The sequence below is a fragment of the Aspergillus ruber genome (genome assembly GCF_000600275.1).
Source record: "Aspergillus ruber CBS 135680 unplaced genomic scaffold scaffold00017, whole genome shotgun sequence".
Classification (NCBI taxonomy): domain Eukaryota; kingdom Fungi; phylum Ascomycota; class Eurotiomycetes; order Eurotiales; family Aspergillaceae; genus Aspergillus; species Aspergillus ruber.
The window spans coordinates 370,600-394,481 of NW_024467313.1; the positions used below are offsets into that span (position 1 = coordinate 370,600).

The 23,882-nt window shown below is 49.1% G+C and overlaps 9 protein-coding genes across 9 annotated transcripts; 4 read left to right on the forward strand and 5 right to left on the reverse strand.

The window, feature by feature from the left end:
* Positions 1-64: 64 nt before the first annotated feature.
* EURHEDRAFT_413484 (allantoicase) lies at positions 65-1,443 on the reverse strand. Its single transcript, XM_040782182.1, has one exon. The coding sequence runs from the start codon at positions 1,345-1,347 to the stop codon at positions 202-204; it is 1,146 nt and encodes a 381-aa protein (XP_040637946.1). The 5' UTR covers positions 1,348-1,443; the 3' UTR covers positions 65-201.
* Positions 1,444-2,349: 906 nt separating this feature from the next.
* On the reverse strand, positions 2,350-2,670 carry EURHEDRAFT_458422 (uncharacterized protein; the record flags this gene model as incomplete). The annotated part of the gene is made up of 1 exon (XM_040784503.1): positions 2,350-2,670. One exon carries the CDS (start codon positions 2,668-2,670, stop codon positions 2,350-2,352), a length of 321 nt encoding a protein of 106 aa, XP_040637947.1.
* A 2,981-nt stretch (positions 2,671-5,651) lies between these two features.
* EURHEDRAFT_100325 (uncharacterized protein) lies at positions 5,652-6,538 on the reverse strand. The gene is made up of 2 exons (XM_040777651.1): positions 5,892-6,538; positions 5,652-5,839 (listed from the first exon to the last, which is right to left on the reverse strand). The coding sequence occupies exon 1, from the start codon at positions 6,452-6,454 to the stop codon at positions 5,963-5,965; it is 492 nt and encodes a 163-aa protein (XP_040637948.1). The 5' UTR covers positions 6,455-6,538; the 3' UTR covers positions 5,652-5,839; positions 5,892-5,962.
* A 434-nt stretch (positions 6,539-6,972) lies between these two features.
* On the forward strand, positions 6,973-7,697 carry EURHEDRAFT_539416 (uncharacterized protein; the record flags this gene model as incomplete). The annotated part of the gene is made up of 1 exon (XM_040787363.1): positions 6,973-7,697. Exon 1 carries the CDS (start codon positions 7,188-7,190, stop codon positions 7,695-7,697), a length of 510 nt encoding a protein of 169 aa, XP_040637949.1. The 5' UTR covers positions 6,973-7,187.
* Positions 7,698-8,128: 431 nt separating this feature from the next.
* On the forward strand, positions 8,129-10,825 carry EURHEDRAFT_516176 (seryl-tRNA synthetase; the record flags this gene model as incomplete). Its single annotated transcript, XM_040786447.1, has 6 exons — positions 8,129-8,261; positions 8,319-8,353; positions 8,427-8,489; positions 8,552-9,019; position 9,301; positions 9,384-10,825. 6 exons carry the CDS (start codon positions 8,129-8,131, stop codon positions 10,823-10,825), a joined length of 2,142 nt encoding a protein of 713 aa, XP_040637950.1.
* A 527-nt stretch (positions 10,826-11,352) lies between these two features.
* Positions 11,353-13,031, reverse strand: EURHEDRAFT_403607 (uncharacterized protein; the record flags this gene model as incomplete). Its single annotated transcript, XM_040780235.1, has 2 exons — positions 11,353-12,501; positions 12,549-13,031. The coding sequence occupies 2 exons, from the start codon at positions 13,029-13,031 to the stop codon at positions 11,353-11,355; spliced, it is 1,632 nt and encodes a 543-aa protein (XP_040637951.1).
* Positions 13,032-14,883: 1,852 nt separating this feature from the next.
* Positions 14,884-16,829, forward strand: EURHEDRAFT_458386 (Zn(II)2Cys6 transcription factor; the record flags this gene model as incomplete). The annotated part of the gene is made up of 2 exons (XM_040784499.1): positions 14,884-15,385; positions 15,439-16,829. The coding sequence occupies 2 exons, from the start codon at positions 14,884-14,886 to the stop codon at positions 16,827-16,829; spliced, it is 1,893 nt and encodes a 630-aa protein (XP_040637952.1).
* A 1,164-nt stretch (positions 16,830-17,993) lies between these two features.
* EURHEDRAFT_403609 (PDPK1 family serine/threonine-protein kinase) lies at positions 17,994-20,613 on the reverse strand (the record flags this gene model as incomplete). Its single annotated transcript, XM_040780236.1, has 2 exons — positions 17,994-18,344; positions 18,403-20,613. The coding sequence occupies 2 exons, from the start codon at positions 20,611-20,613 to the stop codon at positions 17,994-17,996; spliced, it is 2,562 nt and encodes an 853-aa protein (XP_040637953.1).
* Positions 20,614-21,774: 1,161 nt separating this feature from the next.
* On the forward strand, positions 21,775-23,723 carry EURHEDRAFT_403610 (uncharacterized protein; the record flags this gene model as incomplete). The annotated part of the gene is made up of 4 exons (XM_040780237.1): positions 21,775-22,297; positions 22,645-23,000; positions 23,067-23,240; positions 23,301-23,723. The coding sequence occupies 4 exons, from the start codon at positions 21,775-21,777 to the stop codon at positions 23,721-23,723; spliced, it is 1,476 nt and encodes a 491-aa protein (XP_040637954.1).
* Between the last annotated feature and the right edge of the window lie 159 nt (positions 23,724-23,882).

Below are 23,882 nucleotides of genomic sequence, written 5' to 3' on the forward strand. Positions count from 1 at the left end.
GAAATTCTTTCTCTTTCTTCTAATACTTTAGATACCTGCTGCTGTTTCATTATGTTTTTTTTAAAAGACGGTCTGGATATGGATTGGAGTTTGCTTGTGGCAATAAATACAACGTGCATAGATGCTTTTTAGGATATAGAATTGGGTCTGTATCTTGAAATGCTCCGATATGTACATGCATAACTAGTCTAAGATGCTTGTTTAAGCAATGGCTCCTCTTCTACCCAGGATGCGCAGTCGCTTCACACCTCCATCCGGCACGAGAGTTAACTTGACATGAGAGAAGACCCGAATATCCTCGCCTTCGGCAGCAAGGTCATCACCCTCAAACACATGCTCCATATCCGCCTTACAAGCCCTGTCCCCCTTAAGCAACTCAACCCACTCCGGGTCATCATGCGCAGGAATTCGCCCCTCCTTATCATTCCTCCCCACTAACCCATGCACCCTCACCGTCCGCGGGAAATTTCCCCGGAAATCCTTAGTATCCACCACAATCCTGGCCACAGACCCCGGTAAACCAAGCTTGATAATCGCCCAATCGACATGTCCAGGACCCCGCGAACGAGCCGTCTCCCACCCATCACCCATATTCTCCCCACGACCAGGAAGCAACAGGTTCGAGCACGGCGTGAAATGCTGATCCGACGCACCCAGCGCCAACCCACCCACCAACGCCGACGAAAGCTCCTCAACCGGCAACACCGCGCGGTCCGTGCTCGCGGTGACTTGCGCCGGCAACGCAGGCGGAATAGCATGTCCATACAACCTCAACCGCCCAAACCCGCCATCAGGATACATCAACAACCGCACATGCGTGTAGGGCTTCGAACTAAACTGCCCATCAACCCACCACGCCCGTCTCTGCGAAGGCCCACATTCCTTCGCCGGCAAAATTGTCTCCCACTTGCGATATCCAGCCTTGGCGATCTCCTCATCATCTACCCCGCCTTCGGCATTCGTCGCCTGCACCTCGGCCTTCTCGCCAAAGTTCCCCACAAAGAACCCCGTATCCACCTCGATACCCTTAATCACCGCGCTGGCCACACCAAGCTTAATCACGACCCAGTCATAGGGTTCTGAGTTGTGGCGTCTTGTCTCCCAGCCGTCATACCAGGCGCCTGTGTGGATGAAGACGCCGGGGCGGTTGATGGGGGGTGTCGGGGTGAGGAGGTTTGTGGCGGAGGCGAAGTAGTCGTCTGAGCGGGAGAGGATCTTGGTGTTTAGGGCTGCGGAGGCAAGGTTGGTGCTGTGGGCGAAGGTGGTGTCGATTTCGGTAGAGGGGATGAAATCTGTGGCTGCGGCGGTGGGTTCGGCGGCGGAGGGGGGGAATGCGTTGGCTTCCATGTTGGTTGAGAGAGATGAGAAGTAGTAATCTTAGTCAAGGAATGGTAGTAATAGGATAAGATAGATTTTGATTATCAGGAGGAAGAGGAGTTGGGATATGGACTGTTTATATACTCCGAACATGGCAACTAGCTCGTCCAAGGCGGGGTTGATTTCATCGATAAGATAACGGAAATGGTAGATAGGGCCGTATTACTCGATGTGATCGAGAAATACATTCTTCCTTCTCCTCCTTCTTCTGTGCATTTCTTGTCTTCTTCTTCATCATGGCCATTCTGTCTAGTTCTAGATATTTTATTGAAATATCCGTTTAAATAACCCCATAATGGTCACAGCTCTGACAACATGGTGTACAAACTGCCCCAACACTGGAACTCTCCGATCCACAATCGCAACCCTCCGGATGGTTGCGCACTGAAACACCTGCCACGAATCTCCATGAAAAAGAGAACCTCCTAGAAAACCACGTGCTTATTGTCAACCAGTCCTCGACAAAAGAACTCACTTGCTGGAGTCATCTCGTCATCTATCGTGTTCTCCGTCGGCTCTTTTCTTTCCATTCGGGGGGCTGGAGGCTGGCATTGGTCGTTTTTTGTAGAGTGCCACAAAGCCTCCCCGGTGCCGATCTGGGGCATTGGAAGATTCTCTGCTATTATGTGACGGTTGGACGGTACACATGGTGTACGTGTCGTACGTGTTACTGTTACAGCACTCGTTGACATGTGTGACGTTCTACCAAGGGGGATTCGGGAGTCGATTCCTGTGTTCTACTGTGGCCTGTGACGATGCAGGGGCCCTTTCGTTCAGAGCTAGGAGATAGAATCAGGAGAGAATACAATTTTGAAGAGGGAAAGGCAAGTGAAACAAAGAAAAAAAAGCAATTGGTATTATGTCTAAACTCCATGTGCCATGATGGTATGCTTCGCAGGTTCCTGAATCCTCGAACGCCGGAAATGATGAGAAAAAAGAATGATCTGACTCCTAGTATACAAGTCTCCGTCTTCAAGCCCCGGTCTCCGTTGCTTTCTTCTCCAGCTCCTTATATCTCCAAGGGAGTTGTTTCAGTTCTCCCTTTATTGTCGGATTTAGCGTCCCATTGTCCGTCGCCTCCTTGTCTATGTGTTTCAGCATTTCCCAGCGCTTGAGGATACGGGCCTGGGTCTCCGCGATTGCTGCCAGGTTGGGGTCTTTCGATGCCATGCGGGCGTCAATGGTTGATTGGTAGGAGAGCTTTGCGCGGAAGAGCGCCATTTCGGATTCGTCGTAGATGAGACCTTGTGCTTCGGGGAAAGACGCATTCTCGTAGATATGCAAGGACGGCATTTTCAGTTGCAATCTTGCAATAGTGGCAGTCTTTCTGTGTTTATTTCCAGGGGACGGGGAGCTTGACGATCTGCTTGCTTGGTCGGAGGAGGGCAAAGGAGGATTGAGGACAACCGTGTTCTCCAGAATGTTAAGAGAAGTTGGAATTGGAGAGGACTGATACTAAGGAGAGAGATATGTCTTCCGACAAAGAGGTGTCTGAAGCTGGAGAAGAGGAATAGTTGCTTTGATCCACAACAATGAAGGTCTGTCGCCAACTCCATATATATATAAACCCCAGTCTTGGCGATGTTCAATGATCTTTCATTGTTCTTTGGTGACAGGCGCCAAGGTGATACCAGGGCTGTCACCGACTGCACCACTGCACTTCAACCCGAAATGATGCAGCTGAACGGCAAAACAACAGATGATCAAAAAACAGAAAACGAAACTCCTTTGGGAAAAAAAAATTTCTCCCACTGTCAGTCTGGTTGCATTGGCTGCCCTGCGAAGGTCCCAGTATGAGCAACTTCCGTTGTTCCCCATTGGGACAAATTGTGAAACCACCCGAATATCACCGCGCAACCGAACCGGATAGAACCTGTCTGGACGGATGGCCACGAGCCACGACACCCCCCTTTTGACCGTATAACTGGTGGCGAGTCGGTGTAGAAGAAATTTATTGGCAACGGTTTTACTAGAACCGGATCATGTTTTGGAAGTTTCTATGGTTCTATAATGCGAATTCCTTCTTACAAACAATACATGGGGACAAGCTGCCGGTAATGTTTGCTCTCGATGGGCTGCATACATGCTGGGGTCCGTTTGCATATAACAAACAATTGGCTGGCCACATGGAACAAGGGGGGAAAGAAGGATCTATCGGAGTTCAATCGCGCACTGAGACCTGATTTGCGCCGATCTGGAGAAATAAACAGCAAAACAAAGAAGAAACAAGCCGATCTACAAAGAAACGAACTTCAGTGTAACCCGGAAGTGTCTTGAAGATGCCGCGGCCGTGTGTCATTCATCCATCTGTAGTTGCATTCTTCAACTTCCCTTTTTGTTAGATGCGTTGATTGTCAGATTGCCACGCCAGATTACGGGGAAGTTTGGGGGATCTCCTGACGATCCTGGAATAGAACAGCGGCAGAAATGGATAGAAACGGAATGACGGGAGAACAGAGCGCGTGTCTGTATGGATGATTGCCTGGCCGGCTGCATGTAACCGTTGTTTTGTGTCGCAGCGGTGTCGTCTTCTTGGACTGCTACATGGCACATTGGCGATTAGAGTGATTTTCAGGTATGTCTACTTACGATCTCCAAAAGCCATTTAGAGCACATCTTATGCGATCAGCATCAGCATCATGAATGCCAATTCAATATCATACTGATGCTGACACTGACAGACCTACAAACGCTGGGTACTTGTACATATACATGCATGCCATGCATTGAGCCCCCCACTCTCTCCTATAACCTAGCTTCCGTACCATAAACGATCTGCAATGCTTGCCACCCAGTGTACCGCCTGGCAGAAACCCAGAGCGGAAGAGATCAAATATGCACGTTATTCTGCATTTTCCCGAGAAACTAATTAACCCAGATTATGTGCTCTGTACGACGGTGTACGCATGTCCACGCTGTTATTGTCATGCTATCATATTCTAGAACAGTGCCAGAAATAGACAACCGCCTTACATGCTGTACATTTTGTGTTGTGCAAGCCCAACCTCTGAAGAAGTCTTGTTTCAGGAATGTAAGCTGTTTTAGGAGTTGGGTTGAGGATCTGGACGGAACCACGGAGAAATAAGCGGTGTGGCTGGAAGGTATCATTGCTTCTTTTGCCTTCTTGTTGTCTCATTGTTGTCCTGGGGTATTTGTCAAGAGGGTGCAGCAAGTTCCGAATAGTTCCAACGAGTGAGCCACGCTTAATCGAGAACGACTGTCTTCGACTGTAAGCTTGCTTAGTATACTTCTTGAGAAAAACCTTCCCACTTCGCACCGACGACCCATATTTGTCTCAGTCTCATGTTCCTTTTGGACAAGCATCACATTGAGTACAGTCAGACCCTAACGATACTCGTTGCCAGAGGATGTGTGGGATTGACATGACTGGCTAGAATTGTGTGGATATGCAACGTTCATATCTTCAGAATAGCGTAATCGACCTACATCTTGCGCAGGGACGTCGTCCGTTTCATCACCGGCTAATGGGCGATTATAGATATGTGTACTCGTCGATTTCTATCCAGATCCACCAGATCTTGGGGGGAGCGCGACAGCATGGACAATCAGTGATGTCTGCGCAATCGATCGAGTCATCGCCGATGGCACCATTAATACTTCTCTCATCACCCAGAGATAGTAGGGCAAACGCTCTCATCATGTCAATGAGAGCAGTCTGTGCGTAGCTGGGTACCTTGGGCACGCGGCAAACGAGTCATTAGCAGCGTAGATAGATCCACAGCGGGTACTCTTGATGGGAATCGTGGAAGAATCTCGACAACAGCTGACCGCTTTGTGGACCGTATCTAGGAGCTCTGATGCGGCCAGAAGTAAAGAAGGCGGTATTAAGGTTATTTGGGAGACAGCAGTAGCGTTGTACAAAGCAAATGCCTCATGCCAGTATACATCGTAGGTCGGCCATCTCTCCACCAAGCGCTCAATCTCACATGCAACCATTGCTGTTGTAGCTCAGGGGGCGTGCTTGGAGGGAATGAAGGTCGGAAATGGTTACCAAGTTGGATAAGTTTCTCGCTATTGAAGTTCTGACGATTCAAAACAATTGGATGGGTTCTTCTATCAAGATCTTCTATCAAGACTTTCAGGCGAGGTTTGTCGCCGTCAGGATAACCCGGGTTCAGATTCCAGGAAATGGAAAATCAAGATATGAGAAATACTCTGGTACATTCGAGACGATGAGAATGGGATTGAAATAATTATTATAAGGTTTGTGGTGTATATAAGGCTATATTATGGAACAAGAAGATAATATAGAGTGCCACAATGCAAGTTGCCTTTACCACGAGTTTACACGAGACGTCACGCTGTTCTTACTTTTGACAAGATAGATACATCGAGAGAAACAGGAGCCATAACAAATTCGTACCCATATCCATATCCAACACACATTTGTCCTCGACCACTATCCAAGCATTATGATATGCCAACGGGCGTCTATGCAGTCCTATTGCAAAGAGTAAGCATTGCCCAAGTCTTCTGTTCAAGATAAGTCTTACCAGAAATAAAGTTACCACAAGAGCCAATCCAAGCTAACCCAATGTTGCGTGTTGGAGTAACCGATAATGACTCAATGGAATCGCGCGTTAGGGGCAGGGCTCAGCGGAAGGCGACGAGGAACTCTATCACGAGCAGGGCTAGGAGTATCGAGGAAACGGATACGGTGCTGTGACTGCTGCCGCTGCTTTCCATCACAATTCGCAGGCTGACGACCCCGACCCAGGTCTTCGGAAGACGCGGTTGTAGTGGAAGCAGAAGTAGTAGAAGGCATCGAGATCGGACTCTGAACAACCTGACCCTGGCTTTGACCTAAAGACATCGAACGACGCGTACCAGTAGGCGCGTACTCGTTCAGATACAAGTCCCAAGGATCCTCAGGAACTTTCTCGTCCATGGCGATGGTTCCGCGCAAAACGAGAAGACGGTAGACGCAGCGCTCGACGCAGATCCAATCCACACCGTGGGGTCTGTGGGTAATGCGGGTGGAGGGATCGGTGCAGCGCCGGTAAAGAAAGTTGAGAGCGGAAAGGATGGATTGAATCTCAATTTCGGCTCTGGACATTGTGATTGTGAGATCAGAGAAGGCAATGTCTTAGGTCAATGGATGGAGGAAGGACGATTAATATTCTTACAAATATGTTTGTCTTGGAGTGGGAGGTTGAAGGAAGATTAGATAGTAAAGAGGATTGTTTTGGTGCGTTAAATAAACCTAGAATGGTTAGGGCTTCTCTTTGCAGTATTTGTGCATGGTAAATGCCGCTAAGGGATGAAGTGAATGGATGAAAAAGCCCTGACCCTTTGCTTTTTTAATTGGCTTATCTGGATGAAATGACTATTCAATCTTTGATTTTTAAGTCTTGCCTTCGGGTGGTTTCTCTTCGGCATTGCTAGTGTCTCGAACCTGAAGGATTGCTCTCATATACCATGGCTTTTTTGGGGGTCATGTTTCACACTTAGCCTCATATCACCTAAAGTCGTGGAAAGGACCATAAGATACTCCATTAATACTTCATGAGACATGGTGTGTTTGAACAATTATATCAATGATCTTGTCGCGATATGGACAAGGGCATTGCAGGGGCATCAATGAAGTTGTTCCCTTTCAGACTACGGGATAGCTTCAGACTGGGAAATCCTATGGGCTGCTCAGGACAGCTTCTAAGCTATAAAAGGGCCGTACCTCACTTGTGAGCATCTTATATGCATCACAGTCATCTCGTCAATTCCTTCCTCTCCATCATTGCCAAACTCGGACCCTCTAGTATACGACAACGCCAACGAGCAGAAGCACCAAGATGGTTGCCCATCCTTGCATTCTCATCAACGAAAGAGACGCCCTCATAGAAACAATTCGCAAGCAGAAATGCTTCATCTACCACTGCTCTACCGGACTAAAAATCTTCGTCGAGCGTTATAACGAGGTCGTCAAACAACTCGAGCAACTCCAGCAGAAAGATACGGCGCAAGAGCAAGAGCAACAGCGACGGACAGCCACTGCCTATCCTACTCCCCCTGGGCAGGCACAGAGCCCTTTCCCGAGCTCCAACCACCAAGGTATCGATGTCGATGATTTCGATGAAAATGATTACCTACTTCCCGAGGGTTATGACCCTGCTTACGTCTGGAAATTCTACAGCGAAAGCGAGGATGGTGATAACGACGAGTACGAGAGCGAGAGTGAGGGTGAGGAATGCGTCAATGATCACTTGCCGGAGCGCATGTGCGTTAGACGTGACTGTCACCAGTTTGGATTCTGTCGCGAGCACGAGTTGAGTGCTGCGTGTGTCTGCAACGGAGGCCAGTAGCTGCTGTTACTGTGGTAAGAGATCGATAAATATTTTGCTGTTTCTGCTTTGCTATTGCTTTTTTCCCCATGTTTAATACTCTGATACTGTTCTGTTTCCGCTGTTTTTCCTGAGGTCGCTGTGTTAGCATATCGAATAGACTGTTTTTGTTTCTGTTTTTTCCCTAGCTGATTTTGCTGTTATTCTTGATTTACATGTTTACATTTGCTTTTTCTTTCGGTATCTCGCTCTGTTATTGTACTTTTGTTTAGCTTATTGTTGCATTGCAGAATGGTTAACTAGTTCAGCTGATTAGCAATCGACGCCTCCAGCTGCGTCATTGTAATCAGCTGACTGTGATTGGCAATTGAGCATCTCACTGTTTATATACAAATGCAATTCTTGTAAACATCATTCCTCTGTAATCATTTCAAACATAAATTGACTCGATAATGGCGTCTGCTACTGGAATTCCACAGGAACATCCTCGAACTATCGAGGCCGAGGCCGAGCAGCCTTTGCTGGGCGGACCAGGTGCCGCGACACAGAGAGAGGAGAATGCTATGCCGTATAATGTTTTTACTGGTAAGTCCATTATATCGTAAATGTTGATAAATAATTTATGTTGACTGGCTGCCATAGGCACGGCCGCGATCGCGCAGGCTGGAATATGGGTGGTGAGTGCTACGCCTGTTACAGATATACACGGATCTATATACAGATGAAGAGATATTAATTGATTATCCCCAGCTGACGATCATCGTCTGGTCGGGCGTCCTATCCCAGCCACTGATGCTCTTTACTGGTCATCCGGTGCGTATACCAACGGTCCTCATCCAACCCCAATCTCATGAATCATAGCTAACCCGATACAGCTCCTTAACACCATAGCTCTCCTCCTCCAAGTCCAAGGAACCCTCATCCTCCAGCCAACGAGCACAGCACGCCAGAAGCTCATCGGAGCCCGCTTCCACTACACCATCCAAGGACTCAGCTTGCTCACCTTCATCATGGCTTTTCTCGTTATCGAGATCAACAAGGGCGACCATGAGCGCTTTACATCTCTCCATGGCGTGCTGGGCTTGATTACATATATCATTATCATTCTGCAGGCATCTGTCGGTGTGGTGCAGTACTTCTTGCCGGTCCAGGTGCTGGGGAGTGTTGATACGGGAAAGAAGATCTATAAGTATCATCGTGCGTCGGGGTATGCGCTACTGATCCTGGAGCTGGGGACTGTTACAGCGGCTACTCAGACGACGTTCAATCTGAATGCTTTGCATATTCCTTTGTGGGGGGTTGTGGCTACTTCGGTTTTGGTTGTTGCTGGCGTTGGCGCGAGGGTTAAGAAGCATAAGCTGGGAATTTAGTGGTCAGGCTGATAGCGCCGTATTTTTTTATGGTCCTAAGAGTTACGACAATGCATTTACCTATGTTTTAACAATGGCAAACCTGAATAAAAATACGGAACACGATAAGTATCCTGATCGGGAAAGCGGCAGAATCCAAAACTTCAACGCCGCAGATCTTCAATCCATACAAAAATAAACCACCCTCCAACACCCATTCCTTGAATGGCCTCCTCCATGGCCTCGAAGGCACCATATGTCTGCCTCAATTGCAGAGTAACTCGCAGATTCATCAGATTCACCAGATTCACCCCCTCCATCCGCCGCAATTTCACCTCGTCCCTCCGCCGCCCGTCAGATGTGATCCGACCAGCGACAGCACCAAAACCCACACCAGACATCAAACACATCCGCCAGAACGCAGAGATTTATTCGAAGAACTGTCTGGATCGAAACTATGCCTCTCATTCCGATTACCCACTCCAGATTCGGCAATTGTCCGAGGAGAGTCGACAACTCGATCATGATCTTCAAGCTCCGCGGTCCCGCATTAAGCAGCTAGAGAAGATGATTGCGAAGGTGGCTCGTGAGCAGCAGGAAAATACGGGACAGGAGGATTTAACAGCTCTGCGATCTGAAGCGCAGCGATTAAAAGATGAATCACACGCGCTGAACACCCGGAAAGCGGGCTGCGCGGAGGAAATCCAGCGTCTCGCTCTCGCCCTCCCCAACCTCTCATCCTCCGAAACTCCCGTCGGACATGACCCTAAGTTAATTGACTATATCAATTTTGATCCTCAATCGCCCCCCAAATGGGCTACCCGTGCATCACCAGATCCCTCCCGGTCCCACATCGCTATCGGCACCTCCCTGGGCCTGATCGATTTCACCAGCTCAGCCACCACGACTGGCTGGGGATGGTATTTCCTCACAAACGAAGGCGCGCTGCTCGAGCATGCACTGGTCCAGTACTCATTGGGCGTCGCGCGCCGTCACGGATGGAAGATTGTGTCCCCTCCTTCGCTTGTTTACTCGTACATCGCAGAGGCATGTGGCTTCCAGCCCCGCGACCAACACAATGAGCAGCAGATCTGGACTGTTGAGCAGAGCGAGAAGGATAAAAACTCGAGGCCCCCGCGTTCACTGACTGGCACAGCCGAGATCCCCCTCGCAGCCATGTACGCCGGCCGCGACATCGAGGCTTCCCAGCTCCCCCTCAAACTGGTAGGCTCCAGCCGGTGCTACCGCGCTGAAGCAGGATCTCGGGGCGTCGACACAAAAGGTCTCTACCGAGTCCACGAATTCACCAAGGTAGAATTATTCGGCTGGACCGACAACAACAACAACCCCACTCAACCCGAAACCGAACACCCCTCAACAATCCTCTTCAACAACCTTCTTACCATCCAAACTGAAATCCTCACTTCCCTCAACCTTCCTTGCCGCATCCTCGAAATGCCAACTGGAGACCTCGGCGCCTCCGCTTTTCGAAAACGCGATATCGAAGCCCTCTTCCCCTCTCGCCTACGCAACACCTCCGATCTCGAACCCGCCTGGGGCGAGGTCACCTCCGCGTCTATCTGTACGGACTACCAGAGTAGACGACTGGGAACGCGGGTGCGCGGTGGGTCGGCGAAGGAGTCTAGATTCCCCCATACGGTTAATGGGACAGCGATGGCAATTCCCAGGGTACTAGCGGCGATTTTGGAAAACGGGTGGGATGAGAAGATGGGGGTTGTTGTTGTGCCAGAGGTTTTGAGGGGGTATATGAATGGATTGGAGGTTATTGGGAGGCAATGAATGGATCGTTTTATGAGGGGACGTGCTTGTACGATAAGATAGGATTCACGATGTGATTGATATAGGATATAAAAGTACTCAGACGTGATCCAATGCATCTTCCATCTCAGATCTAGAAAACGGGATATAGATGGATAGGACACATGCCATCGCAAACAATAAAAACACAAATAATTAGGTATCAGTGTGACAGTAGAAAAGCGAACGGACATCAATTGAAACAGGGTAAATCGAATCAGATGATAGTTTCCCTTGTCCGCTCAGAGGGTCATAACTCATAGACACGTTTATAAGGACATCATTGCGGTCGTCGGTTGGATAGTATGAGGATAATAATGATTAGGCCATAACGAGTGATAATATGCAGTCAAACGAGAAGACTGTGTGCCGGAAAAGATCGAATTTAAGCATCAAATATGATGAGAGAAAGAGAGTGAGAGACATCGATATAATAGACGGACAGCGTATCGTATTGTAGATATTTCGTGGTTTATTTCGCGTATCGACAACCAAGAAATAGGGCCAGGTCACCTCCACGGAATATCCGCATCTTCAATCTTCGTACAAGTCAAATACGGCAACTCCATAGTTCTGCTCCCCTGTTCAGCACTCGCAGTCCCACTTGCAGTGCCCTTAAGATCAAGCTCGAGGAAATTCCGCATCAATGGCTTGACAATCTCCCTAGCAAGCCGTTTAATCTCATCCATTTTGCGCTCGAAGCGCTTAAGCACGTCCCGCGTATAAAGCGAGTCCGACGACGGCGTCGGGTGGACCTTGAGAAAGCGCTTGAGATCGTCATGCGCCAAGTACGCTTGTGAGGATGAGGAGCCAATAAGGCGGTATACCTTCGCTGGCGACGGCGATGAAGCAGAAGAATGACTCGCAGATGGTGGTCTGTGGGATGATGATGTGGAGGATTCTGTGTGTCGATGGTGAGTTTGGTGCGGGGTTGGCGAGTTCTTGAGGATTGGGGCTGGTGGAGGAGTTGTGCTTTCGACGAGCCATTGGCGGAAGAGAGAGACGGCGAGCCAATCTAGGTATGCGTTGTTGGGGTTCACGCGTTCGCCGCGCGAGGTGGTGAGGGTTAAGCGGAAAAGTTTGGAGTCGACGCGGGCTTTCATGTCTTCTAGGTCTTCGACTTTGTCTTCAATGATATCAAGGACGGAGTCTGGGACGGAGGGGTAGGAGCCGTTACGTAGGTGGGATAGGGCGGCTGGCCATTGACCGACGACGTGGATAAGCGCTTCTGAAAAGACGACTCGGCTGCGCGCCATGTAGCCTAGTTTTAGGTAGCTGGGTGGGTATTTGGCGATTTGCTTGAATAATCGTGTTCCGAAGCCCAGGAGGTGATGGTCAACTCGTGGACCTGTGACTGGTAGAGCGTCGTACATGTCGGCCAGGCCGAGTAGACACTTGGATTCTGCGTAGGCCGTCGCGATATTGACGCTGTTTAGGATCGGGAAATGGTTGTAGAATAGACGGAATAGGTTATCGTAGTCGCGAATGAGCGGATGCGGAAGCTCGTCTGATGTGTTATTATGAGGCAAATTGTTCGTTGATTGCATGCCTGTCAAGTTGGCCATTGAACGGAAGAAACCTGCTTGTGACCCTGATGGTTTGGTCACTGCCGGAGGGGGTTGAACCGCATTCGCAAAGGCTGAAGAAAAGCTTGGTGGCTGACAAATGTTAGGCATGCTTGCTTTTCCATGGTGAGAGCACCAACCTTCTGGACTAGAATTGGCTCCTCGTCTTCTGCTTTATTTTGCCAATCCAGCTCAAACCTCAACCTTCTCTTTTCGATCGGACGAGACATCCCTCCAACATCCGATTGCGCAAGTGTCGATCCAGTAGACAGTGTATCATCCTCAGTCATCCTCGACATGGCACTGCCATCTGGCTTTGGCGGCCCTGATACAGCTGATACAGGCTGCCTTGACCACTCCTCGCTAGTGCTAGCCGCAAAGAATCCCGAACACTGCGCTAATATCAACCGATGTAACAAATATCGTTTCTCCTGTCCTCCCGCGCGTATAACAATTTCGACATCGCCCGTATGCGTGAAAATGGGAAAATCATTCTGCGATTGTCGAGTGGTACCGCCGTGATGAGAGTGGCCAGAGCGTCGACGGCTGTGGCGCGACACCACAGAGGAAGTCGCATTTCGCGGGGGCACAGGGCGATCGAGAACATGGGCCTGAGAGACCATTTCGGTAACAGAGGTAGTCGACCTCCTGTTTGTCATGGCCGGTTTTTTAAGGCGGCGCGTATAGGCGTAGGCTCGCAGAGAAGGGTCGGTCAGTGATGCATTACCAGACACCCCAGGCGCGCGCTGCAAGTGCAATCTCCCATACAAAGCAGGAAGCCAGAGATTATAATCGACTGTATTCGACTCGTAAAATTGGAGACGAGGAAGGAAGAGAGTCGGCACGAAGGTGTCGCCGGTGTTTTTGTGTTCCCCGCAACGATGATTTGAAACAGCGGACGGAGCAGTTGTTTATGGAGTCGAGTTGCGGCGCACAGGAATATCGTTTCGAGGAAAGAAGCTAGGCCCGTAACTAGTTGAAAGTGGAATTAGTCTCTGACCTCTAGCAAAAAAAGATCTGAATCGTATTGTGGAAAAAGGTCCCACTTGATGCAATGCATATAAATAAACACCGGGATCACCATGGGAGACTGTACTGGGATGCTGCAAAAAAAAGAAAGAAAAGAAAGAAAACTGACACACATACACAGCGTAAAGGAGGGCTGCATAACAATTAAGAAACACAATGCAAAAAGCATAAGAATTGGCAACTAGACCGGTGGAGGGTGTGTGAAAATGATATACCACCAATCTATCTTGGAAGCAGTTCGCTTAATCGGGTAACCATTTCCTCCTTTCAGCTGGCATGTACTAGGAACCATTCCTATTTGGGTATAGTAATGTATAAGCTATACTGCATGCGGTATAATGACTTCCGTATCCGGACTGGTGTCTGACAAGGTTAACGCGACCGACCAATCCGGAATTGCTGGTGGTGACCGCCTCGCTTCGGTACAGGGACAAACAATTCGACACAGGGCACTCAACCTGATGGTAACTATTATAGATCTCTGGTCTTTCAAGTTTACTTTAAACTCGTGCTATTATATGCATAGGACGGGCAATTGAGCCCCCAGGTCCAATTGAATATCTTCCAGACTGTCCTATAAGAGACACAGACGTCTTCTCAGCCGGAAGCAAGCTTATTGAACCCTCCATTTCTTACAGCATAAGGATACTTATCCTACGTACTGGCAGAATCGCATATGACATCTTCGTCCGCGCGTCTTGTACATATATAGTTACAAGTACAAGCAGTTATGCCTGCAAGGGGCAGAATGTCTGCAGACGGAAGACGCAAACATCCCAATCTTGTCATCCTCTTGGCCATGACTTGCAGCTGCTGTAGTACTTTGTACTTTGGCTTAAGAGTTGCTAGGGCGATTGTATGGATTAATGATCCGACTGAGTCCACCGTCTTGGCTTCTAGAAGCTTAGGTTGTCAAAAGGACTCCCGGCCTGTGTAATCTGCTGTGTACATCCCATCTACGTCATTTTGTACTGTATAATATCCAGAGATAGTGTAGTGCGCACTTGCTTGCTCCGATCGACCGAGAATCTCCGAGATAGTCGACATTGAGCTGGTCAAAATAAGCTACAAACCATACAGTCGAGAATCATTAGCCAATCTGGGTCTAGTTAGTTAGTTAGCCTTAGTAGAGATGACTCAGCAGGGTGGTCCCGCTGTTCTTTTCGAGATCTTCGAGTCAACTTCTTTGACACATCTTCTTTTTGTTGCGATCCTGTCTTTTGACTCTAATGCTCTCTTCTTTGTTAAGGAGATTATAATTTTCCATTCCGTCACCGTTGACTAAACTCAGAGATGTTGTCGCAGTGCTATCAGGCTATACCGCCACCCGATTACGCTTGACTGTCGTCGAGTATGGCTGTCAACTTGAAATACACGATTCTCCGCTGACCCGGTTTTCGGACTTACAAGACTCACCAGCAGACCGCAGAGACCTCCTTCAAAGTCATGGTTGCTAAAGGTTGTTATACCTGTCGCCGTCGGCGCATTATTTGCGACAATGGCCAGCCCACCTGTCAAAAGTGTCGAGATGCCGGAAAGGAATGCTTGGGATATCAGAAACCTCTCGTTTGGGTCAAGGGAGGTGTTGCTAGTCGTGGAAAGATGATGGGCCGCAGTTTTGAAGAAATCACGAAGAAGAATCCTCGTCGCGCTGGGGAGCCGAACGAATTGTCAGTACCGGCAACAATCGAGAACACGAATCCTCCGTCTACAATCCAAGTCTTTAAACAGTCTGTCCCAAATACGTCGAATCGAGTCATTGTTCCTAACGGCTCAAATAAACTGTCCGTACCGGGCTCTTCTGGGGCTGCTCAGCAGCGGGGAAGGAATAATGGTCAGGTTTCTGCATCCCGGAACACCTCTACGGATGATACCCATATTCCGTCAAGCTTGATTGATCCTATTTTAAAAGATATCAATGGATTGGCGAGATTTTACATATTTCATTGTATGTCGCCATTCAATTCTGCTTTCGAGACGTGCTGACACGTAGCTCCATAGTCAACGAAAAAACAGCAGCCGATCTTGTTCTCTATGCGAACACTCAGAATCCATACCGTGATCTCATCTCCCTAGTTGGAGAGTCTCCCCTTCTCGCCAATGCTCTATCCGCTACGGGAGCCTTGCACTATGCGCTTCTGGCAGATGGTGACTTCTCGCCAATGCCGTGGTCAACGGGCGAACCGACAGCCAACGGGACACTTTTAACCCCCAAGGAAGTGGAAAGAGAAGTGACGAGTTCCATGTCTCGTCGTCCGTCCTCGAAAGTATACGAACATTTCTTAGGGCTCAAGCAACGGGCCCTTCGCCAGTTATCCCAAGACATCCGTGATCCGGTCAAACGGAACGACGACAAGACAGCGGCAGCCATCATGGTTCTCGCACTGATGGACGCCATTGAATCAGGCGACGAAGCATGGAAATATCACTTGGAAGGAGCAAAGAACTTGCTAAACAGTCGCCAACATGGGTTCGACGCCAGTCGCTCCCAAGAGATCCTCGGCTGGCTGGACACACTAACCGTCGACGGGTGTCTCATCATCGAACTCATGGGCTCAACCCTCGCTCGACCCGGTGTCCTCTCCAAACCCTTCTACTCCCCCTCCATGGGCCCAACAGCGCTCCGCCGCCTCGAAAAGACCTCCTGGGTCGGCTGTCCCGCCTACCTCCTCGAAGTCATCTTCTTCGTCCACGCCCGCTTCTGCCACGCTGACACCACCACCACCGAAAAACAGGACCAACAAGAGCAACCCCCAATGCTCTTCTCCTCCTCCCTCCTCCCCCCAAACTCCAAACCCCTACAATCCCCCCAAGCCCTCCTAAACCACATCCAAGCCTTCGATCCCATCGCCTGGGCCATCGACCTACAATCCTACCTCTACCTTCCAGACTTAGCACCGCGCATCGCCCTCGCAACGACCTACAAAGCAGCCGTCTACCTCTACACAAGCCGTGTCCTCTCCCGCCCGCGTTCCGGCTCTTCCTTCCCATCCACAAGCGAATGGTTCGGCCTCCCGCACGACCATTCAGCCGTCGCACACATCCTCATCGACCAACTTGCCATGATTCCTCCCCAAGATCCACATTTCAAATGCCTTATCTGGCCCACTTTCATCGCAGGCGCGGAGTGTCGGGATTCGAGCCATAGACCGTTTATATTGGATAGGTTGTCTGCGCTGTATTATGCGATTGCCACTGTGAATGTGCGGAATGCGGCGTGGGTGTTGAGTCTTATGTGGCGGAAGCAGGATCTTAAGAGGGAGGAGTGGTTTAGACACAGGCAAGGGAATACTGATTATGCCGCTCCTTATGACGGCGATGATTATGATAATGATGATTTCGATTGGATTCAAGAACTTGATGAGTCACGGATTGATTGGTTGTTTATTTGATGGCATTACTTATACTCTACTCTGTGTCTCTCTCCTCTGCTTTTTATACTTGAGGAATAATCATAGATAGGGGTTTAATACACACTTAATGGATGTATGTACAGAGTACGTACATTATTCTACGGGACTGGAACAAGAAAACGAATGATCTCGGTACCAATCTGATTGATTCTGAATCTATCCACTAAATTCTGTACGTGTAAACCAAACGCTTAATCCAACTTTCAAACCCTAACAAGTTAAATAACAGAAGAGAGGCAATATAGGTGTCTGGGCAAAGAGAGTATAAAAAAAATAAGCAAACGAACCAGCCAGGATGTCCAAGGGAAATGATACATTCTGGGAAATGACTTGGTTGTATGGAGTGGCATTTGAGGAAAAAGAAAAGCTATATGACAAGAACATAATTGTGTATCAAGCAAGAGCCGAGCAAAGAAGAAAAGGACAAAAGAAAGGAAGGAGGAGAGAAAATGAAAAAAAAAAAAAAAAAGGGAATCAAACCAACTTTCAAAACCGCTCAAGATACTGATGTAGACACGGTTGACCAAGGCATGCCAAATAGTCAAGCTGTGCTCTTGCCACGACTTCAACCAAGAGATATATATCACCAGAGTGGGGAGGGAAAGGTAAAGGAAGGTAAAAGACAAAGGAGAAGGAAAAGAGAATAAAAGAGAAGTGTAAATAAGAAATGACGAAGGACAATGCATGCTCCTTCCAACCAATCTAAATGCAAAAACACACGCTCATCATTGCAAAATGCAAGAAGCAAAGACGAGAATCCAAACATGCCATAAGGAAAACAATTCTTACAAATGCAAAGAAACAAATGGATGACAATCGGCTAAAGGTCACAACCAAATTCCAACGGATATCAATAACCCGACAAAAAGATATCTGCCAATGTGGGAAATGTGAGATGATGCCGTTTCAGGGCAGACCCATCGATAATGCCGATAGAGGTGAGAGTAAAAGCAAGGAGCAAAGAGACGAATAGCCAAAACGTCCATAGATAGAATCGGATATGTGTTCCGGCACAACGGCTGGTCTGATCCAAAGGCGAGCTTTGAGAAAGGTTCAGAAACGAGATCAAACAAGAGGAAAGGAAAAGCAATCCTTTTCACAAAGGTAGTTAGGTACGTAGGTGGAATGAAAAAGGCGGCTGAACTAGAAGACAGCCGCAAGACCGTTCTTGGAATGGCGCCGACTAAATCTCTTTCTCCCCTTGACTGATTCTGAATCTGTGGCTTGGTGCTTGACTAGGGTTGCTCGTCCAGGCGGTGGTGCGGCTTCCGCGTGGATTTCGGAACTGCGGTCAAGGGTGTTCGAATGGCTGGACATGCCCGAAGAAAGATCACGGAATGTTTCATCGCCCGAATATGCACCATTGTTGTGTTGAGTTAAAGCCATCTCCTTTGCACGATCTAGTGAGTCTAGCCATTCCTGCGCGGATAGCGCTGTGACTCCGAGGTTGCTAGAGGACGGTTTGGGGTCTTCGAAAGAAAAACGTTTGTCTCGCTGGAGCAACAAAAAGTCAGATTAGCCTGTAATAAGGGAACCGAGGAGTTAAACATACCGTGTCCACAACCCACGACGAAAGTCCCTTCGAGTCCGTTGTGGTCCGATATTGAGTTCCATTTGCTAAAAGGGAAATCTCCATCTTTGCCTTCTTCTCATCCCCTCCAGATGCTGCCATGATTATACGCGCACATGAAGTAACCATGACCAACCGTTGCCGCTTCTTGGTTGTACTCCCTGCGAAAAATCGGGAGAATTTCTTTGTCGTTTCGGATTCACCTCCCTTCGAAACCGGGCTATGGGAGGCTGGCGAAGACAACACCACCTGATTTCCCATTTTGAGAATCCTCTCATTTGTTTTGGTCAGAACTGGTGACCATTCAACATCGAGTTGGCTAGGGGGCGGGAGCTCAGTGACTAGTCGGGGAACCACTCGTGAACTGGTGTTGGTAGTAGTTGAGGGTGCTGCCGTGACATTGGGAGGGAAACTGTCCCCTTCACCCCCGTTCAACTTGATCGGCTCGCGCGGCGGCGGGACGTACGCCTTGAGCCGTGGGGCTTTGCGCTTCCACAATTCGGGCCCCCACACTGTACCCTCAAAGAAGGGATGGTTTTTGACGTGCTCAATCGGGAGACGGCGGGCCGGGTCTAGAACGAGAAGGCGTTCCACGAGGTCACGAGCGACCGCAGGGAATCCGGGGGGAAACTCGTAGTCGAGCCCAACGATCTTTTGGAATGTTTGATATTCATTTCCGGCCTTGAAGGGTGGCCGACCGGCCAGGAGCTGAAAGATGATGCAGCCAAAGGCCCACAGGTCGCTTGCCTTGCAGGCGTTCTTATCCGTAAGTAGCTCTGGACTGACGTACTCGGCGGTTCCGACAAAGGAGCTGGCCCGTTCCTCCTCGGGTATTTCGTTCGAGTCGAACAGAGGCATCCCGCTCGGATTGTGATCGGGGCGCCTTTGGCTCTTGAGAATCTTGGCTGTCCCGAAATCGGTGATCTTAACGTACATTTGGTTATCTAGGAGGACATTTTCCGGCTTGAGGTCACGATGGATCACGCCGCGCTTGTGCATATAATCGATGGTGTCCAGGATCTGACCACCGTAGAACCGTGTGCACTCCTCATCAAACGAAGTCATTCGTTTAAGCACTCCCAACAGTTCGCCACCTTTGCAGAGGTCGAGCACGAAATAAAGCGATCGCTCGTCTTGGAACGTATAATAGAGACGGACAATACCAGGATGTTCCGTAAGTCGATTGAGAGTATCTTTCTCGATGTTGACGTATTTGACCTTCTTCTCCTTGATGATATGCCGTTTGTCCAAAATTTTGATGGCGTACTCTTTCAATGTTTGGCGATCTGTCGCCAGCACAACGGTACTGTAAGAGCCCTCGCCGAGCGTGTGCCCAAACGAAAAATCACGGACTCCCTTTTTGATGTAACGAGCGACCGGCTTCCCATTTGGATCGATCTCCTGTCGCACTGCGACTGCCGCACCACGATGCTGCCATTCTTCACTGCTTGGACTCGGGCCATTTTCCATTCCATATGGAGCTCCGCTAAGCGGAGCAGCGGCTGCAGGGCGAGTATGGGCCCTCGAAGGTTGACGCATCACCATCGGTCCGTTATGGGGAGCTGGTCGGTAAGACCGATCACTGTGCGTGTTGTCGCGGGCGGGTACGCCAGCATGGAGCGCAGAAGAGCCACCACGAGAGTCAACCCGCGCTTGACTTTCCGACGCGGATGATGCGGCGGAGTCGGTGCGGATACGGTAGGAGCCTTCGCGGGCCACCAATGCGGGCGAGGAGCCGTTGGAGTAGAAAGCGGAGAGAGGACGGGAGGAAGTGGGGGATTGCGAATGCTGCTGAGGAAGGTAAGGAGTATATTGTGGTTGTGTTGGTTGTGGTTGTGGTTGTGGTTGTGGTTGTGGTTGCGGTTGCGGTTGCGGTTGCGGATCGGAGATGGAATAGATGGATGTTCGATTTTCAGTCCGTCTGGAATAAGATCTGAGGGAAGCGGCATCCGGAGCATATCGCGAGGATTCTTCGGTAATGAAAGGGGGTATCGAGGATTGAGAGGACGGAGGAGGTTCCGGTACAGAGCTGGATGGTGATTCGGGGTCACCCGTTTTCTCATCGGGGGCTATTGAGGCAGCAGCCTCGGGGGCCGAAGCCACTGGTTCCTCGGAAGAATTCAGGGAAGAATCATCTGGATTCGCGATCCGGAGACCCCCCAAGGATTGGGAGAGACTGAGATCCCCATCCATAACGGGAGAACACCGTAACCGGGTATGTTACAGAGGATAGAGGGGGATAGGGAGAGCTTAGCAGAATGGAATTATCGAAGGAAACCGGATCGGGACCGAAGGCGGAGAGACGGTGAGGGGAGAAGTCACCCAACCACCCTGGCACTTAGAACAGAAATGGACGGAAGGTGGACGGAGCGATGAAGAGAGAAAGTACGCGTCAGAAAGGAGATCGAAAAGGAAGATGACGAGAAAACGACGGTTGTGAACGACAGGACGGAGAAAGAGCCACCAAAAGTAGCGATCGAGAGTGAGAAAAGCGAGCGAGCAAGTCGAGAGGGGTGTGGCCGACGGATTATGGCGGCGGTCGTAAGTACAGCGGAGGCATGGTACGGCCAGATCCGTGTAAGAGAAAGAGGGGGGAGAGGAGGGCGTAGAGATGAGATGAGAGCAATAAGCGGGCAGAGGAAGGAAGAGGGAGAAGAGAGGAGGGAGGAAAGGAGAAGTGCGGGAAAGGCAGACGGAGAGAGGGAGGAATATATGGCAGGTTGGGGGATGAAAAGCGAGAGTGATTCGAGGATAAAGAAAGAACAGGACGATAAAATGGAGAGGAGAACGAAGAGTTAAAAAAAAAAAAAAAGAGAGAGAGAGAGAGAGATGGAGAGAAGAGGATAGTACAGAGAGGGAGCTCAAGCCAAATACATAATAATTTTAGTGCAGTGTTTTTTTTATAGGGGGAGTTGCCTATCCACCACCATCTACGGAGTAGTGAGTTCTATTTGATATCTGATCTCTGGCCTTATTCCATTCTGATTTGGTTGAGTAAATCAGTGTCGTTTTCTACTGGTGGTGAGTATCTGCATTCTGCAGCCAAAACCACCAACACATTGACTGTGCATTTCCATTGCATAAGCAGCTATTTATATGGAGGCGAGTCAATCTATAAATATAACTGCCATAATATGTAACATTTGAAGCTATATACTCGACAACATTTGTACAATTACTCGGACATTGTCAAGCAATGAATAGACACTTTCCATTTTGAGTAATGGCGATGCTATACACACTTGCCCGCTGCACCTGCCTTTTAAGATTCGGAGTGAAAATGAAAATGAATAGTAGTAAGGTCATTTCAATTCTCCTCTTTCTTAGCAAACCAACCTTGACAAAGTATACAAAATGGCCATGATCCGTCTCCCCCCAACCCGAATCGTCCCAAGCCGCGACGATATCCATGATCACATCGAGCAGATCTTCGATCGCCTGTACGAACGGCTCCGCGCGCTCGAACCAGAATTCTATGACGATGATTTCGGTGACGACCTAGCATCCCTTATCGACGCAGATGTCCCCTCGTCGTTCCGGTCGAGTTCAGCTGCTGACGAGGACTATGACTCGGAAGCGAGTTCTGTATTCAATGCAGACTATGAATACAAGCGTTATCCATCTTCACAACTCGAGGACTATTGGATAAATGATGGGCTTTCTCTGTCGGATTCTAGGGTCATCGAGCATCCTCATCCTCAACAGTATCCTGAACGCGAGATCTCTGACACGACATACGAGGGCTCGTATGAATATGGTTCGTATGAAACGGCGATGGAGCCGGTCATTGGTATGCAGGAGGATGGTCTGGGCTCGGGTTCGCCATCTAGTCGCATGGACTATGGAGAGTCGAGCAGGGCTCCTTATTCACTGGAGGGTCATCGTCGATCCCTTGGAAGACGTGTGGCATCAGGAACTTATCAGCATCACGAACGCATGCATTCACTGTTTCCGACTCGCCAAATCAATCCTAGGCTTTTGTTTGCCTTTCCCCAATACTCAACCCAGTTCCCTGAAATACAGGTTGTTTTTTTCTTTCTTCACTCTTTCATATATCGTTTCTCCCACTGACTCAGAACAGCAGGACGCATTGTCTCTGAGGACTTTATTTGAAAACCTTTCCTTGAATACCTTGCCAGAACACGATTATTGTCACTTGGGAACAAAGGGAAAAGGTTTAGTATATCAGCGGTTGTCATTCAACAACGCTAACGTTTTGTATAGAGAACCAACCACTTCAGCCTTCAGATACAGAAAAGACCTCGAAACTCAATCGTGGTTTAGACTCGATGCTCGTCTCTTTTAACAAAGAGAAGAATCGATCAGTACAATTCGCCCATCCAATCCATCAGACTTCTCCCAATTCTCGAGACAACAAGATGCCTGGGTCGATTCAGGATGAACGAAATATACCCCAGCCTGACGCCCATATGAGGGATGCCCCCGAACCTGATGCCACTGAGAGCGAAAATAACAACACCTCTCATGTCTCAAGCATGGTCTCTCAGAACAGAGGCAAGAAAGCCCGCGTATCTGCAGGCTCCCGCATATCTGCAGCTTCAAGCGACACCAAGTTTAAAGTAAACCACTGCAATTAGGCCTACATGCATTCTACACACGCAGATCGATGCTAATTGATGCCAAAGAAACGCACCAGCCAGTTACCATTTGAGGGCAAAACTTCGAGCTCTAGCAACAAGCGAGGCGCACATGCCACCGGAGCCGCCAGCAATCAAACGGAAAGGACAGTGTCTCAGTGGACAGAGCTACCTCGACCAGCTACCAGACGTACCAGTTGGCACCCCATCAGCGCGCCACAGGTTTGTCCAATTTACGACTATCAGGGCTGTCAGATCGTCTGCTAATCCATCAATTCTTAGGAGCAGAAAGGAAGGCGACAGCCCACAAACAGGGGCCAAGTTAACTCAATAGGTCAAAGCATGAGTCGCACGACAAACACCGCCCAAACCCACACGTCCAGCTCACGTCCTGCTAGTATCCAAGGCTCAGCGCTATTAGCCTCGAACAATGTTCAACGTCCGGATAGGAGCACCCACACTACTCCATCTACTCAGCCCTCTACCGCACAGCCCACCACAATCGCATCTGCGCCTGCAGGAATAAATATGCCGCCCCAAACGGCCCTCAACCCCGAAAAGTGGGAGCATATGATGGAGGTGTCTCGGGTGTACCGGGAACATGTCAGCCATATGCTAATGGAGATGGAGAAGGACGAGGATAATGCGAATGTATTTGGATTGGGTGAGTTGCGTCGGAGGCCATTGGGTGATCTATTTAATTGATTTTTTGCGTTTGTTTTTTCTTTCGGTGTTACTGATATTTTTATGGGATAGTGAAATGAGCAAGCTTCTTTGGAATAGCAATGCATGCCCGTCGTTTGGTCTGGTCTGATCTGGTCTGATGTCTCATGTGCTCTGGCAATGCGAAGGATACAGTACTTA

Bases quoted from the DNA above. Each gene is read 5' to 3' on its own strand.
- EURHEDRAFT_100325 (XM_040777651.1), bottom strand. From the start codon at position 6,454: ATGTCCAGAGCCGAAATTGAGATTCAATCCATCCTTTCCGCTCTCAAC.
- EURHEDRAFT_413484 (XM_040782182.1), bottom strand. From the start codon at position 1,347: ATGGAAGCCAACGCATTCCCCCCCTCCGCCGCCGAACCCACCGCCGCA.